The sequence below is a fragment of the Calidris pugnax genome, unplaced genomic scaffold, assembly GCF_001431845.1.
Source record: "Calidris pugnax isolate Ruff unplaced genomic scaffold, ASM143184v1 scaffold63, whole genome shotgun sequence".
Classification (NCBI taxonomy): Eukaryota; Metazoa; Chordata; class Aves; order Charadriiformes; family Scolopacidae; genus Calidris; species Calidris pugnax.
In genome coordinates, this window is record NW_015090852.1 from 1,525,614 (window position 1) to 1,541,095 (window position 15,482).

General features: G+C 50.5%; 2 protein-coding genes across 5 annotated transcripts in view; both read right to left on the bottom strand.

The window, feature by feature from the left end:
- Nucleotides 1-581, bottom strand: part of LOC106888801 (ADAMTS-like protein 2) — a 25,510-nt gene extending 24,929 nt beyond the window's left edge. For all 4 annotated transcript variants that reach the window (XR_001412203.1, XM_014943293.1, XM_014943294.1 and 1 more), the window contains exon 1: nucleotides 356-581. Coding sequence is in view for 3 of the 4 variants with exons in the window: in XM_014943293.1 (XP_014798779.1) it covers nucleotides 356-433 (78 nt within the window). In the remaining variant the exon portion in view is untranslated. The remainder of the gene's footprint in view (nucleotides 1-355) is intronic.
- A 5,263-nt stretch (nucleotides 582-5,844) lies between these two features.
- The window catches only part of TOR1AIP2 (torsin A interacting protein 2), a 20,086-nt gene continuing 10,448 nt past the window's right edge, over nucleotides 5,845-15,482 (bottom strand). Inside the window, exons 6-16 of the mRNA XM_014943326.1 lie at nucleotides 12,647-12,949; nucleotides 12,398-12,499; nucleotides 12,146-12,250; nucleotides 11,894-11,998; nucleotides 11,631-11,732; nucleotides 11,373-11,477; nucleotides 11,110-11,211; nucleotides 10,852-10,956; nucleotides 10,384-10,704; nucleotides 9,814-9,978; nucleotides 5,845-8,945 (exon numbers count right to left, since the gene is read on the bottom strand). Of these exons, the coding sequence (XP_014798812.1) occupies nucleotides 8,185-8,945; nucleotides 9,814-9,978; nucleotides 10,384-10,704; nucleotides 10,852-10,956; nucleotides 11,110-11,211; nucleotides 11,373-11,477; nucleotides 11,631-11,732; nucleotides 11,894-11,998; nucleotides 12,146-12,250; nucleotides 12,398-12,499; nucleotides 12,647-12,949 (2,276 nt within the window). The 3' untranslated portion in view covers nucleotides 5,845-8,184. The remainder of the gene's footprint in view (nucleotides 8,946-9,813; nucleotides 9,979-10,383; nucleotides 10,705-10,851; nucleotides 10,957-11,109; nucleotides 11,212-11,372; nucleotides 11,478-11,630; nucleotides 11,733-11,893; nucleotides 11,999-12,145; nucleotides 12,251-12,397; nucleotides 12,500-12,646; nucleotides 12,950-15,482) is intronic.

Below are 15,482 nucleotides of genomic sequence, written 5' to 3' on the forward strand. Positions count from 1 at the left end.
CCCCCCCCCCGTCGGTCTTTTCTTAGCGCCGGGGAGCGGGCAGAGCCCAGTCCCCGGGGTAAACGTGGGGAGGGGAGACGCGACAAACCCCCCCTTCTCAAATCCGAGGGAGAGCCCCAAATCCAGGCTGTCCCCGCCGGGAACCTGCGGGGAAGGGCAAAGGCGCCGCCGCTCCCCGGGGCGCGCCGGGCCACCCAGCCCCGCGCAGGCCCGCGGCGGCTGGGACCGGCCCCGCCAGCTCGGAGCGCCCCTCCTGGCCCCGGCTCCCCGAGGGGAGGGAATGAAGGAAGGAGGGAAGGAAGGAGAGAGAGAGAGGGAAGGCTCTGCCGCCGCCGGCCCACCCGCCGCCGCTTACCTTAGCGCCGAGGGGGGCGGCGGCGCTGAGAAGGAGGAGGAGGAGGAGGCGGAGGAGGCGGCGGGGAGCGGCGGCCATGCCGCGCTGCTGCTGCTGCTGCAGCCGCCGCGGAGGAGGCGGCGAGGCGGCGGGGCGGCCCACCAGCGGCGGTAGCAGGAGCAGCCGCCGCCGGAGCGCGGGCCGGCATGGCTGAGGGAGTTAATGACTTTACAACCTGCCGGGTGGCGGGCGGCGACCCGCGGCGCGGCCGCTCGGCGGGGGATGGGGATGGAGGGGGAGCGCTTGGAAGGGGGGGGGGCGGTCTATCAGGCCCCGCCGCCCCGGGGCTCGGCCCCGCGTCCCGCCTGCGGAGCTGTGGGGCAAGCAAAAGGGGGGCGGGCAGGATGAGCCTGCCCCCTTCGTACCGCCCTGCCCGGCCGGGACTGCCTTTTTCTGGCCGCTTTTTTTGGGAGCGGGGCGGCGGCCCCCGCAGCGTCCCGGGCCGTCCCCGCAGGGCCGCCCGCCGCCCCACGCAAACCCCTCGCTCCCAAGCGAAGCCATCCCTTGGTTTCCTCCTCCACAAAGCCCCCTTGCTAGCCGATGCCTGCCCTTTCTGGGCAAGCTCTGGTTCTTTTGGGGGGATAGCTTTTTGGGGGTTCCCTTGTGGGGAGGGCTCCGTGGTAGGAAGGATGGGAGGGACACATCACCCCCAACATGGAGAGCAGCTCTTGCGGTGCTGTGGGTGAATCGTGCCCAAACGGTGAGCCACCCTGGTCACCTGGCCCTCAATAAAGAGAGGACAGAGTCTCCCGGGAGCCCTACTTCTCAGCCATGGTTTGTGAAGACACGTACCAAAGCCCAGCTTAAGTCTCACGTGAAAATTGTTCTCCACCTCCTCGGTTCGTAGGATCACAGAATGGTTTGGGTTGGAAGGAGAGCCCTACTTCTCAGCTATGGTTTGTGAAGTCACGTACCAAAGCCCAGCTTAAGTCTTACATGAAAATTGTTCTCCACCTCCTCAGTTCGTAGGATCGCAGAATGGTTTGGGTTGGAAGGGACCTTAAGATCATGTAGTTTCAACCCCCCTGCCATGGGCAGGGACACCACCTACTAAACCAGGTTGCTCAGTGTCCCCAAAGTTCACACATCCTGTCTTTACGCAGTAACTGCGAAATCAGACACACCGGTCTGCTGTGTGTTTGAGGCCTCCTGAGAAGATGCAATGTCACTGCAGTAACTGCGAAATCAGACTTGTTGAGCCTCCTCACACCGGTCTGCTGTGTGTTTGAGGCCTCCTGAGAAGATGCAATGTCACCTCAGAAGCCCCCATAAGCTTTCTCAGACCTTCCAGGCTAAGGAAAACCGCTGATCCTTGTCTCCAGGTGCTGCTTTCAGGCTGGCACCAGGTTGCTCAGTGTCCCCAAAGTTCACACATCCTGTCTTTACGCAGTAACTGCGAAATCAGACACACCGGTCTGCTGTGTGTTTGAGGCCTCCTGAGAAGATGCAATGTCACCTCAGAAGCCCCCATAAGCTTTCTCAGACCTTCCAGGCTAAGGAAAACCGCTGATCCTTGTCTCCAGGTGCTGCTTTCAGGCTGGCACACTGAGAGAGCCAACCGTGCAACTTCAAAGGGACAAATCTGCTTGCTGGTACCTTGCCCCCCTCCTTTCTGGATCCCCCCTCCCGTACTTGCGATGAGAAGGAAGCCCTTGGCGAGATGCTGCGTGTCTCTGTGCCTCACACCTCGGCCAATTGGGGGGCTGGCTGCTGGGAGCCAGGGACAGAGGCTGTGCATACATGGCGTTGGGTGTCCCCAGCTTGGGGAGGGCATCTGGGCACCAGTGGTTCCTGCCTGCCAGATGTGCTGTAATTAGTGTGGGAGTCCTCCATGCCTCTTCCCCACCAAGGGTTTCAGCCTCAAGGTGGAGGGGAGGGAGGGAGAGGAGTGATGGAAGGCTGTCAGCAGGGGGGAGTGACGGGGGACTCCTGATCAAAGCTGTTTGCCAGCAGGCAGGGGGGCACGGGGAGAAGGGGGCAATCCGCTTCTGACCCCTCCAGAGAAAGTGAGGGTGAGGAGGAATGATAAATAACATGGCTGCTCCGTGAGCTGGCCTTCTACAAAGGCAGGGAGGGGGAAAAAAAAAAAGCTTCAGAGTTGATTCTTGGCTTTCCTGCCCTGCTGCAGCCCTGTGTAATGTCCTTCTGGAGCCAGCTCCTGCCCTGCAGATAAGCAAGGCTGAGCAGAGCTGAGAAGTGGCAGAGAGGTGGAGAACAGGCTGTGCCTAAGAAGAAAAGGGGGGGTTGGCTCCAGCTGAGCAAGGGAGTCAATAGCAGTGCTGGTCCAGTGTGTCTGATCTCCATCAGCCCCCCTAAAAAACAGTGTCTGAGCAGCAGCTCTGGGAGGCAGAAGCAGCCTATTGATTACTGCTTGGTGCAGAGATGATTTGGAGAAGTGGATCTGCGGCCTCTTCCCCACCAAGGGTTTCAGCCTCAAGGTGTAGGGGAGGGAGGGAGAGGAGTGATGGAAGGCTGTCAGCAGGGGGGAGTGACTGGGGGACTCCTGATCAAAGCTGTTTGCCAGCAGGCAGGGGGCACGGGGAGGAGGGGGCAATCCGCTTCTGACCCCTCCAGAGAAAGTGAGGGTGAGGAGGAATGATAAATAACATGGCTGCTCCGTGAGCTGGCCTTCTACAAAGGCAGGGAGGGGGAAAAAAAAAAAGCTTCAGAGTTGATTCTTGGCTTTCCTGCCCTGCTGCAGCCCTGTGTAATGTCCTTCTGGAGCCAGCTCCTGCCCTGCAGATAAGCAAGGCTGAGCAGAGCTGAGAAGTGGCAGAGAGGTGGAGAACAGGCTGTGCCTAAGAAGAAAAGGGGGGGTTGGCTCCAGCTGAGCAAGGGAGTCAATAGCAGTGCTGGTCCAGTGTGTCTGATCTCCATCAGCCCCCCTAAAAAACAGTGTCTGAGCAGCAGCTCTGGGAGGCAGAAGCAGCCTATTGATTACTGCTTGGTGCAGAGATGATTTGGAGAGGTGGATCTGCATGTAAGGCGCTAAGGGAGCGTGACGGGGCAAATCCAGGTGGCGTGTGGTGCTCCAGGGCCCCTCTGTGACCCTTCTGTCCTGACCTTTCATGCTAGTCTGGCTCTCATCCCGCAGGCACAACTCCAGAACCTCTTCTGGTCACAAGGGTGATGTGAGTGCAGTGTGGAACGCAGCAAGACAATGTTAAAATGCTGCTTTTCATTTTACATCCTGAGTTTAAACAGTGTGGCTGTTTTCTTGACATTTCAGAGGAGATTTTGAATACTCTCAGTCAAGGTGGGAGCAACGGTATGGGAGATAAAGGTTCTGTCATAGTCCCGAGACACACACCCCCATGTAACCAGTGTATGGAAAGGTTTGGTAGTCCTATTGAATCAATTAATACATTTAAAACCATCACCAGCCACCACAAACAGCTTCCAGTCTTGTAATCATTTGTAATCCACCTCTCCCAATTTGTATGGTTTGTTTTTTTCCTACTGTCTTTATTTAGAACATAAAGTTGCCACTTTCTAACTGGGCCAGCTGTTGCTGCTGTGGTTTGTGTTTGTGCGTGAGCAGCCTGAGCTCTGCATGTGCAGCAGCCCTTGTGCTTTTGCGTTCAGCCCTACCATTACAGAGGACTTCTCCCCTGTTGCTTCCCAGCTTCGTGTGCCCTGTTAGCAGAAGGTAGGTCTGTGTTACCACCAGGGAGTGTTTAAAGGATTCATGAGGTTGAGGATCTCCCCTTTGTTACCACCCAAGAGCACAGCCACATGGTTTCATCCTAACAGTCTCTCCATAACCAGAATTGAGCTGGGGCCAGCCAGAGTGTTTGTTCGTAGGTGCCAACCACATTCAGACACATGGGCTGCTTAGGAGGAAGGATTCACTCTCATCCCTTGCCCTCTGGAAGTTGCTTAGGATTTCAACCTCTTGTTTCATTGAACTGGGTTTCATCAGCCAAATGTTTCTCTGAAAAGCTTCCAAACAGTCAAGAGGGTAATCAAAACATATTGCCTTTGGCAAGGAGGACCAGTATTTGTGGCTGCTCTTGCAGCAGGTCCTGCAGGACTAGAGTAGTTCCTCTAACGTTACCTGAAGGGATTATTCTGCTCACAACTCACTTGCAGGTGTCCCAGATGGAAGCCGTAGGTCCTGGGATCATAATTGTAAGAGTCTGAGAGTTTAGAAAAATGCATGTGAGACTCTGGCCTGGAGTATAAAGCTCTTTGGACACCTTTTTATTTCTGTGTGTGTGTTTTCCTCCCATTGACCAAGCTTCTGGAGGGAGCCTGTCTTTGATCACAGTCTTGCTGGACACTGCACTGGGTTTTTAGTCCATTCCTCTGGCCAAACAGTCCCAGTAATAACTCAGCTGGCTTCACCTGGTCCATGCTCCAGCACACATGCCCCTTCTTCTCCCTGGGAGCAGAAACTACAACTGGATTTTGCTGTTCCCGTGAGGGACCTGTGTGGTGCAAGGCTCCGCTCTGCAGGTATGAGCCCTGACAAGGGAAATGGCTGGTCCTTCTTTGAGCAGCTCCAAGAGTTCAGTTCTGTTTATCACAGAGAAAACGGTGGAGCAGGTACGAAGATGATGCTGCTGTTTACCAACACAGATCACGGTGAGCACATCATCTAGGGGAAAACCACCGGTGCACCCTTCTGCCTGCAGGCGCTCTTGGAGCTTGTTCAGCTGCTCCCTTTAGGCTCACTTTTGATTTCATGGGCAAGACTAAAAAAGCAGCCTGGTTTTGGCATCCACCAACCACTGCACCTGGTGATACTGGATTTTCATGTGAATCTTTGGGTTAGGACCAAATCTTGTCCTCTCACATCAGACAGCAGGAGATGAGTGATGTTTACTTCTGGCAATCGATCACATGAACATCTGCTTGAAAATAGATGCCAATGGTATGGGTGTTTAGGTTGCCAGAGCCCAAGCAGGGACTGAAGAAAATCCAAAATAACAGGGTAAATCCTCTCTTTTTTTCAGCCCTCTCTCTGTTTAGGCCAGAGCTGGGGAAAATAATTCCTCACAAATGTAGGAATTTGTGTGTGCTGAGGTAGTGTGACACTGGGTGGAATGGATCTGATCAAGGGTGTTGAAATGAGAAATACTTGCTTACTGTATTTCTAAAATATTTCAGTTATCAGTGGATTTCAGTTTAATTATTATTATTAAGTATTACGCAAACCTCAATATGTTTCAGTTTGGGTTGAATGCAGCAGCTGTTTGTAGGTTTGTTTTTAGTTTTGTGTTTAGTTGGAAAAGCTAGAATGTTTGTCCCAAACAACTGACAGAAAGGTTGTTTGGGGATTTTCCTGAAAAAGCAAACATTCACTTTATTTGCACAACTACAGCCCTGACCTAAATAAAACTTTGCCCAGTATGATGATCTCTTTTGTTTAATGAACTGAAAATAGCTAGAGAAAAAAAAAAAAAACAGGATATGGTAAGACTCCAGTCTCACTTCGAACATGTTGCTTGTTTCTTTCACAATCTTATTATTTATTTTTAAATAGAAGTCTTGTTTCAGAAGCAAGCAGTTATATTCTCTTTAAAAGGTCATAAAAATATCTCTGTTTTAGAACAGCCTGGGTGGATGATGCTTACAGCAATGTGCCCAAGCAGCATAAAGTTGCCATTGCATACCTTGGCTATGCATTACAAACACAGTACATAAAACTGAACATGAGATAACGTTAAAATACAGGTTTCCCTCAAGATATTGACATATCATGATTAATGCTTTGCCAGCTCTTACATCAACACCCATACTGAACCGTGCAGAGCAGAAACAGTGTTTTCTGTTACCAAAGTAGTGTATAGCAATAAAAAGGATGGAGAGGAGGAAGCAACCTGTGTCGTGTACAAAACCATGCCCTGGGCTGCCCTGCTGATGCTGAGCTCCAGCAGCTAATTCTCAATCTAGCCCAGTGTTTGTCATGGTTAAAACTCCCGTGGTCTTGTCTTCATGTCCCAAACCAACCATTTTTATCTGTTCTTTGGTTAGAATACTACCAAATAACCCCCTCCTGTTCCTTCATTTTTTTCCCCTCCTCAAAGTTAATGGCCACAAATCTCCTGAGACAGGACAAGGCACGCAGCAGGAGGGAAGAAGAGACAGTCTGGGGTTTTAGGGTGCATGGCTGTGGCTCGGCTGAGCCATCGGTGGGGCAGATCAGCAAGGCATCATTGGCAGGAGACCCGGCCAACGCCAGGGTCCGTTTGGTGTAAGGAGCACTCAGATGTGCTGCTTGTAAAAACACCGTAGTGTTCTTGATTTGTGTCTTGTTCAGACACAGAGCCTGACTCTGCAGCACCCCAGTCTGTGCTGCTTATGTGGAAATAAGCCATGCTGTGCTACAGCTGCTCCTTCTCCAGTAGACAGCACCGTAGGCACAAGGGGCTGGCACCTGGGGCTGCCCAGGTGTTTATTATAAATTCTGTTATTATAAATTCTGTAAACACCTGCACCTACCCCCCAGGTGTTCCCTGAGTTGGCCGCTCTGCCCCAGAGCACCTGCAGAAATGCAGTGTGCAGGTGCACCACGGTGTTTCCAGGACTTGGATTTCCCTTCCTGGATTGCAGAAGAGGCACAGTAAGAAACCAGCCTGCTTCGTTGAGGATTTTTAGTGTTAACGCCAGGGATTTTCTCTTTACCAGTTAATCCCAGCTCTGTTCCTAGTTGCCCTGGCATATGCCCGGAGCAGCAGCGGTCCAGCAGGAAGGCACCTTTGGAGAGCAAGGACCTGGTGTGTTACCTTATGTAGTTTGAAATAAATATCAATATTAACATCTACATTCACCAATAAAAGTTAGCTGGGAAGAGGCAAGCAGGCTGTTCCCTGCCCTAGGCACAGATCAGCAATCCAGTGGAAGAGCAATCTATTGTGTATGACCAAAGCTGATGCATCAGACCAAAGAGTTGGTCGTAGCCTTGTGGTGGCAAAGGGATCGAGTGGACTTCTTTTTAAAGAGCAGCATTAAGTTAAACTGTATTACTCATTCTTTTACCTGTGCAATACCTTGAGGCTTCACACGATCTGAGTGACAGTAAGGTGGTTTCTGTTTCATTGCTCTCTGTCTTTGGAGCTTATTTTCTGGCATATGGGATCCCCTCCTTTAGTGCAGAGTGCTGACAACCTGAAATTTCTTGTAATTGATGTTTACAGGATTTCTGAATTGCAGGTTTGTTTGAACATCCTATATTTAGGATCTGGTCTTTGCTGGGTGTCAATCAGTCTGCAAGTGGGACTCTATCAGGACTGACTGGTCAAACCCTTGACTAGCAAGCTGGTGTTCTTTTTGAAGCATGCCTTCAAAATGTTGGGCTTGGGGGAATTTGACCTTCCTGTGTTCTAGTTGCTCTCTGCAAAGAGAAAGGAACCTTCCAGACAAAGTACATTGTGAGGCTGATGTATAAAACATTAGCAAACTGAGGGAAAGGGAGAAATGAAAGAGCTACTGAACTGAAGTATCTTTCTGGCGTACTAGTTGTGTATGTTGTTTGTGTATTTCCTGATAAAAATACTACCTGCAAAGTCCTGTTTTCCCTTTTGCCTCCTCACACAATGATGTTCTCCTGTGCAATTAGCAGTCTAAAATACCCACTCTTCCCATCTGCCAGATCAAATGCCAGAAGGAGGTGGGTGATCTATCACCTCCAAGACTCAGCTGGCCAAGTGGCACCTGTCAAACTCTTCCCAGGAAGGTAGGGGAAACAAATTGAAGAGAAATAGCACTGGTTGCACCTCTGCCTGCACCGAAGTCAGCCGAGATTGTCCTTCCAACCCTTCCCAAGGCTCTGGCAGCCTTTGCCCCTATGGTTGGGTGTGGACTTGGCAGCCCCCCTTTTCAATGGTCTGCACTGGGTGTATGGGTAGGACCAGGTGGGAAATGCGGCTCCACAGCCCACTCAGCTTGTCGGAGTCCATGTGGTCGTAGGAGCTGGGGGTCCTAGTGTTGGTGAACTTGGCCCAGAGGAAGTCACGGACCTTCTCTTCCACCTGCTGGAGGCTGATGTGGGTCTCCAGCACCTCCTCGTCCAACAGCACGGTCAGCAGTAAGGCCACGTCCTTGAAAGCCGCACTTTCATGGTCACAATATTTGTAGAAGATGAGGGTGGCCCCTGCTGGCAGCATCTCAAAGTGGTGTATCACCGCAGCACGGCTCCCGGCCTGGAAAGCCAAGCTGAGCTCTGAGTCCACCTCCTGCTTGGCCTGGTCGCTCTGGAGCCCGGATTTCTCTGTGCCATTGATCTGGACCGTGCTGGCATGCAGGGCAGCTGAGTAGGCGTCAGCCACACGGGTGCTAAGGCATTGCAAGGTCCGCTCACCCTTGCGGGCAGCTGTGAAGATGATGATGGCTGGCTGCGTGTGGTGGGATGCATTGAGGTGCTTCTGCAGGAACTTGCGCCCACGAAGCCACAAGTGAGGACTCTGACCCGGAAACCTGTCCTGCAGGTGGTTGAACTGGGACACAAAGGCCTTCACTGTGAGGTTCCTGGGGTCTTGCTGCACATTGGAGGTCAGGGCGAAGAAGCAGAAGCAGCAGAACAATACGAAGCCTATGAAGAAAAGCCCTGTTCAACAGGGGAGAGTCCAAAGACAGGGAACAGAAGTCAGTCCCAAGTAACCTGCAGTTATATGCTGGAAAGTAGCTACAAGGGCTCTTTTTTTCCCTCCCAGACCTTCCCACTACCCGAGGAACGTGGTTCAGGTTGGCACACTCTCTGGGGGCCCAGCAATGATGAAGAGGCTGCTTGCCCCATGTCAGGAACGTGGTTCAGGTTGGCACGCTCTCTGGGGGCCCAGCAATGGTGAAGAGGCTGCTTGCTCCATGTGGTGAGACCCATGCTCCTACACACCAGTCGGGGAGGCCTACAGCTCCAGAGATGGAGGCAAGGCTACAGCTTTGATGTCGCAGTGCAATTTTCCTGAGGAAATTGCAGCTGGCCACAAGCTTTCTTCTCTTCCCTCCTCTCTGTTTTCTTTAAGATTTGTGGCCATTGGCAGCATGTACCTCCACATATGGAGGTGTCTGACCCAGCTAAGGTGTCCTGTTCACTACTTTCCTCCAAGCTATGCTGGGTGAACTAAAGCTACTGTGCTTCTCCCCAGAAGAGGAGGATAGTGAGGTCCAGATGCACCTGCTAGCATCCCTCTTCATGGCAAAGCAGGGTCTCTTTCTACCAGGAGAAATGTGTGGTGCAAAACAGCATCACAGTTCCTGCCTGAGGCCCCACGGTACAGAGGGAGACTGGGAAGGGGGACCATTACCCTCAGACCTTCTAGGACATGCCAGGGTACTCCTGGCATGCTGAACACGTTGTGCCTGCTTTTATAGGCTCAAACTGAGCCTATTTTTAAGGGACGAGTTTTTCCCTCAAACCCACAGAAAAGGCTGTGAAAGGTCTCGAGAGAGAAGAAGAATTAAATATGCTTCATTACTTGTTCCTGGAGTATTAGTGCCTTCTGGTCGAAGAGTAATGCACAAGGGAAGCTTCTTTTCCTCACCTTTCCCCAAGAGGGACCATTTGGCCTTCTCCTGGCCTGTGTTTTGGGTGGTGACGTTGTGCAAGCAGGACGGAGCCTCTGGCCCTGGGGCTGCGTGCCCTACAATAAGAGAAAGAAATGTGCCCAATGTAGAGGGAACAGCTTAGCTGGGCTATAATAAGAAAAGCAACAGAGGTGCCAGGAGCTCCTGGCTGAGGGAAAGACTGAGAAGTGAATTCTGCTTTGGGTTAATACTGCTTTGAGTCTTGGCTCCTCCTGCTTTTAAGGCAGGGGAAGGAGAAAGGTGATGCAGAGTGCAGGATGGTTGCATGCCTTTCAAAGCAGGACAGCAGCCAAAGGAGAGAGAAAGAGAAAAGCCAGTTAATTTCTTACACCTTCTTTCATGCTTGACTCCAGAAAACTGACAGTGGGCATTAGAGAGCTCATCATAACATTTTTTAATGCCTACGGAAAGCGCAGACGTGTGCATAGTGGAAGAGCAGCAGTGTGCAGCCACCAGCTCACCTTTGGTCCCATATCTGTTCCTCAACATGCCTTGGGATATGCTGTCCTGTGTTTCTTGCTCTATGTGCTCTTCTGGCTCCTGATCTTGGGGAGGGGAACTAGTGCTCTTCTCTGCCAGGAGGCCCTTGGTGACATCTACTGTGGCCGTCACATCTAAATGTGTAATTTTACTGTCAGAGCTCAGTGATTTGCTTCTTGATGTAGCATTGTCCTCTGATGTGTAGGAGCTTTCACATTGCTTGCTTGTCTCCTGGTCCTCCTGAGTTTCCTGGTTCACAGGGCTGTCTCCTTTGCTGTCTGTTTTATCATGGGCCAGCCAGGCTGTGGGGAAGAAAATTTACAGACCTACACTTAGTCTCTTTCAGCCCAAGAACCAACAACCCTTTCTCCTGCTCTCCTTCCTCTAAGCAAAGGACCTGGTTAGCAGCATTTTGGAAATGCAGTACACACAGATGGGGAGAGACTCACCTGTATCCAAGCCATTGTCTTTCTGGGATGTTTCTGAGACACCATCTCCTGTCTTCCCACATTCTTCCTGTGGTACTTTAGGGTCCTCGGGATCCTTCTTCTCTGCTGTGGGGAAGAAAATTTACAGACCTACACTTAGTCTCTTTCAGCCCAAGAACCAACAAACCTTTCTCCTGCTCTCCTTCCTCTAAGCAAAGGACCAGGTTAGCAGCAGTTAGCAGCAGGAAATGCAGTACAGACAGAAGGGGAGAGACTCACCTGTATCCAAGTTGTCTTCTTTCTGGGATCTGTCTGAGACACCTTCTCCTGTCTTCCCAGATTCTTCCCGTGATACTTTAGGTTCCTCGGGATCCTTCTTCTCTACCGTGGGGAGAATGTGGAGAGCAAAATTCATAGACGTACACTTAGTCTCTTTCAGCCCAAGAACCAACAGCCCTTTCTCCTGCTCTCCTTCCTCTAAGTGAAGGACCAGGTAAGACGCATTTTGGAAATGCAGTACACACAGATGGGGAGAGACTCACCTGTTTCCAAGTTGTCTTCTTTCTGGGATCTTTCTGAGACACCTTCTCCTGTCTTCCCAGATTCTTCCCGTGATACTTTTGGTTCCTGAGGAACGTTCTCCTCTACTGTGGGGAAGAAAATTTACAGACCTACACTTAGTCTCTTTCAGCCCAAGAACCAACAAACCTTTCTCCTGCTCTCCTTCCTCTAAGCAAAGGACCAGGTTAGCAGCAGTTAGCAGCAGGAAATGCAGTACAGACAGAAGGGGAGAGACTCACCTGTATCCAAGTTGTCTTCTTTCTGGGATCTGTCTGAGACACCTTCTCCTGTCTTCCCAGATTCTTCCCGTGATACTTTAGGTTCCTCGGGATCCTTCTTCTCTACCGTGGGGAGAATGTGGAGAGCAAAATTCATAGACGTACACTTAGTCTCTTTCAGCCCAAGAACCAACAGCCCTTTCTCCTGCTCTCCTTCCTCTAAGTGAAGGACCAGGTAAGACGCATTTTGGAAATGCAGTACACACAGATGGGGAGAGACTCACCTGTTTCCAAGTTGTCTTCTTTCTGGGATCTTTCTGAGACACCTTCTCCTGTCTTCCCAGATTCTTCCTGTGATACTTTTGGTTCCTGAGGAACGTTCTCCTCTACTGTGGGGAAGAAAATTTACAGACCTACACTTAGTCTCTTTCAGCCCCAAAACTATCAACCCTTTCTCCTGCTCTCCTTCCTCTAAGCAAAGGAACAGGTTAGCAGCATTTAGGAAATGCAGTACAGACAGAAGGGGAGAGACTCACCTGTTTCCAAGTTGTCTTCTTTCTGGGATCTTTCTGAGACACCATCTCCTGTCTTCCCAGATTTTTCCTGTGGTACTTTAGGGTCCTCGGGATCCTTCTTCTCTACTGTGGGGAAGAAAATTTACAGACCTACACTTAGTCTCTTTCAGCCTCAAAACCAACAACCCTTTCTCCTGCTCTCCTTCCTCTAAGCAAAGGACCTGATTAGCAGCATTTTGGAAATGCAGTACACACAGATGGGGAGAGACTCACCTGTATCCAAGCCGTTGTCTTTCTGGGATGTTTCTGAGACACCATCTCCTGTCTTCCCAGATTTTTCCTGTGGTACTTTAGGGTCCTCGGGATCCTTCTCTACTGTGGGGAAGAAAATTTACAGACCTACACTTAGTCTCTTTCAGCCCAAGAACCAACAACCCTTTCTCCTGCTCTCCTTCCTCTAAGCAAAGGACCTGGTTAGCAGCATTTTGGAAATGCAGTACAGACAGAAGGGGAGAGACTCACCTGTATCCAAGCCATTGTCTTTCTGGGATGTTTCTGAGACACCATCTCCTGTCTTCCCTGATTCTTCCTCTAATTCTTCAGTTTTCTGAGGAACCTTTTTCCCTACTGTGGAGCCATCTGAATTCAACATTGTTTTTTTTCCTTCACCGGCAGTTGGTGTTTTATACACCAAAGAGTCCTCCTCTGGTTTGGAGGTGGTCTCACAGGATCTGCTTGTCACTTGGTTCTCACACGTTTCTTGGGTAGCCTCTTGGTGCACAGGAATCTCTGCTGTGCTTTTCACCTCACCTTGGGCTTGCCCAGCTGTTGGGATGAGAGTTCAGAAGCTCAGCTCGCTGTACAGGAGTCAAGAATATGCAGTGCTTGACCAACACCCTGTAAAACTCCCAGTTCTTTTATCTCAGAAAAATCTACTCCCAGTGAGATGGGGGAGAGAATAGGGTGACCAAAATTGAGAAAACTCATGGGAGTTTTCTCAAAGACAGCCGAATAGGTGAAAGAAAGCAGGGGAAACCCCAAGTGATGCAAAGGCAATCGCTCCCCACTTCCTACAAGCAGACTGATGCCAGGCCAGTCTCTGAGCAACGGCCACCTTAGAAGCCAACCTTTCTTCCTGTACCCCAGTTTTTGTTGCTGAGTGTGATGTTACACTGTATGTAATATCCCCTTGCCCACCTTGGGCCCTCAACCAATCTTCTGCCAACTCCAGATTGGTTTGCTTGGCAGGGGGAGAAAAGAGAAAGCCTTGACTCTGCACCAGCGCTGTTCAGCAATCACCAAAACACTCCTCTGTTATCAGTGCTTTCTTTTTTTTTTAAAACCCCAAAACACAGCACTGTACAGGCTGCTAAGAGGAAAGTTAATTCAATCCCAGCCTATGTCCCACGCCGTCCTATGGGGGGTGGGCAGGCAATTCTTTCCTTAAGCGGTAGGATATGGTGCCCACATCTTCCTTGGATGGTGGGTTTTCCTAGGCTGGTAAATTAAGGTGATGGATTTGAAGAATTTCTAAGGCTGTAGTTGAGTTCCAGCCAGAACAGTTACACCAACGCACTTCAAGCATCTGTCTGCATGTAAATGTTAACTCTGCTCATGCTCCTTCTCTGCTCCTGTTCTGGAGCTGCTCTCCCAAAGGTGATGCAGAATTAAGAGGAAACACTGGAGCATAACTCAATAGGGAAATTCTGAGGCTGGACATAAGCGTTTGCAACATATTCTAAATCTTAAAAAATCAAACAGCGAAGCTCAGATTTCAGGCGCTACTTGTGAAAAATCGCTTATGAGTGATCAAGCAATACAATGACAGAAATTATTATGCTAGAATTAGAATAAAGACTGATAAAAATGGCAAGGAACTCCCTACTAATTAGAAAACCGAAAAAGCTGCACTTGTCACGTGTCAGAACATGCTGTCCTTTGGAGGATAATTTTTACATTCCTTGTTGCTGATTATTATGGGAACACTTCTGGCCGCCTGGGACACATCTGAGCTGGTTATAGCAACATGGTATCACTGAAATACTCGGATGTAGTAGTCATAACAAGGCAGCTGGAGAATGTAAGCACGCAGTAGAAACTAAAATGTGAGGAACCTGGAGGTATCCTGCCATTCAAGCCAGGCACAAATAGTACTTCTTGCCCTGCCTCCTCCAAAGGTTTCCCATCAGTAGGTGGTGGAAAACTGGCTGATTATTTAAGCATCTGTAGATGGGAAGCACTGGGATGCAGGGAAGAAAGCTCTCCCAGTCTGGAGCTCCATCTTTAGCTTTCCCTGTGCTGCCATCCTAGGCACAGAGACTAAACCTGTTGCAGATGGGAATCCAAAACTGAAACTTGTTAATCTTTCACCCTTCAGACAAAGATAGCAACTTGCTTTACTTGGCCTCAAAAAGAGGGTATTCTTTTATTTTTTATTTTTACCCCTTTTATCCCTATGCAAAGGGATTTTCCTAGTAGATGGAGTAAGCACAGGATTCACTTACCTCCAGACAGATCCATGCTAGGATTCTCTTCCATTTTCTTTCTTTCTGAGAGCTCTGGCTTCTGCATCTTTTTGTTTCACTTTCTCTTTCAGTCATAAGGGGATGTATCTCCCTGCTGTTCAGGTGGCTGACCTGAAGACCCCCCTCACAGACACCATCTCGTCTTGGCCTCCAGAATTGTGACTAAACACCCATAAACCTGACAAACAAAAACACAGGACCGGTGATTTATGGTGGAGGAGGAGGCGGCTCCTCTCTCCATGCTTACCAAGGTGGTGTGAAAATGGAAGGATGTCCTTGATAACTGTGAACCTTCAGCCCAAGGGCTAGTTTGCTTCCTGGCAGGCTAGAAGCAGTCCAAGGGCTAACGCAAACCACAGCTGTCCCAGGACAAGCCAGTGGAGTGAGGCACCAGTTTCTCATCCAGATAGACTTGGGTGGACTTGGCTGTGCTCTGAGATGTCAGGGGCTCGGGCAGGCTGCCCCGCATGCTTCTGGGCACCTGGTACCTCACAGCCAGGTTGACACAGAGCAATGAGCCTCCTCTAGTGTGTCGGAGGGGGAGATGGCAGTGCTGGAAGGCGAAATCACTGGCAGAAACACCACTCAGCCCCTGTGCAGCAGCATCCCCCCCACCACCACAACCCTGTGCCCATCCGAGGGGCCAAGCGAGGTCCCCTTGGACACAGCCCGATGCTCCTACACACCCTCCACTGATACTTCCACCTCTGCTAAAGAGGTTTGGAACCGGTCGGCCACGCAGGATGGAGCAAGGCTTGCTGTCGTAATCTGAAAGAGCTGGTGGCTTTCAGGAGCACAATGGAAAACTAGGCGGCACGGAAAACTCCCGAGAA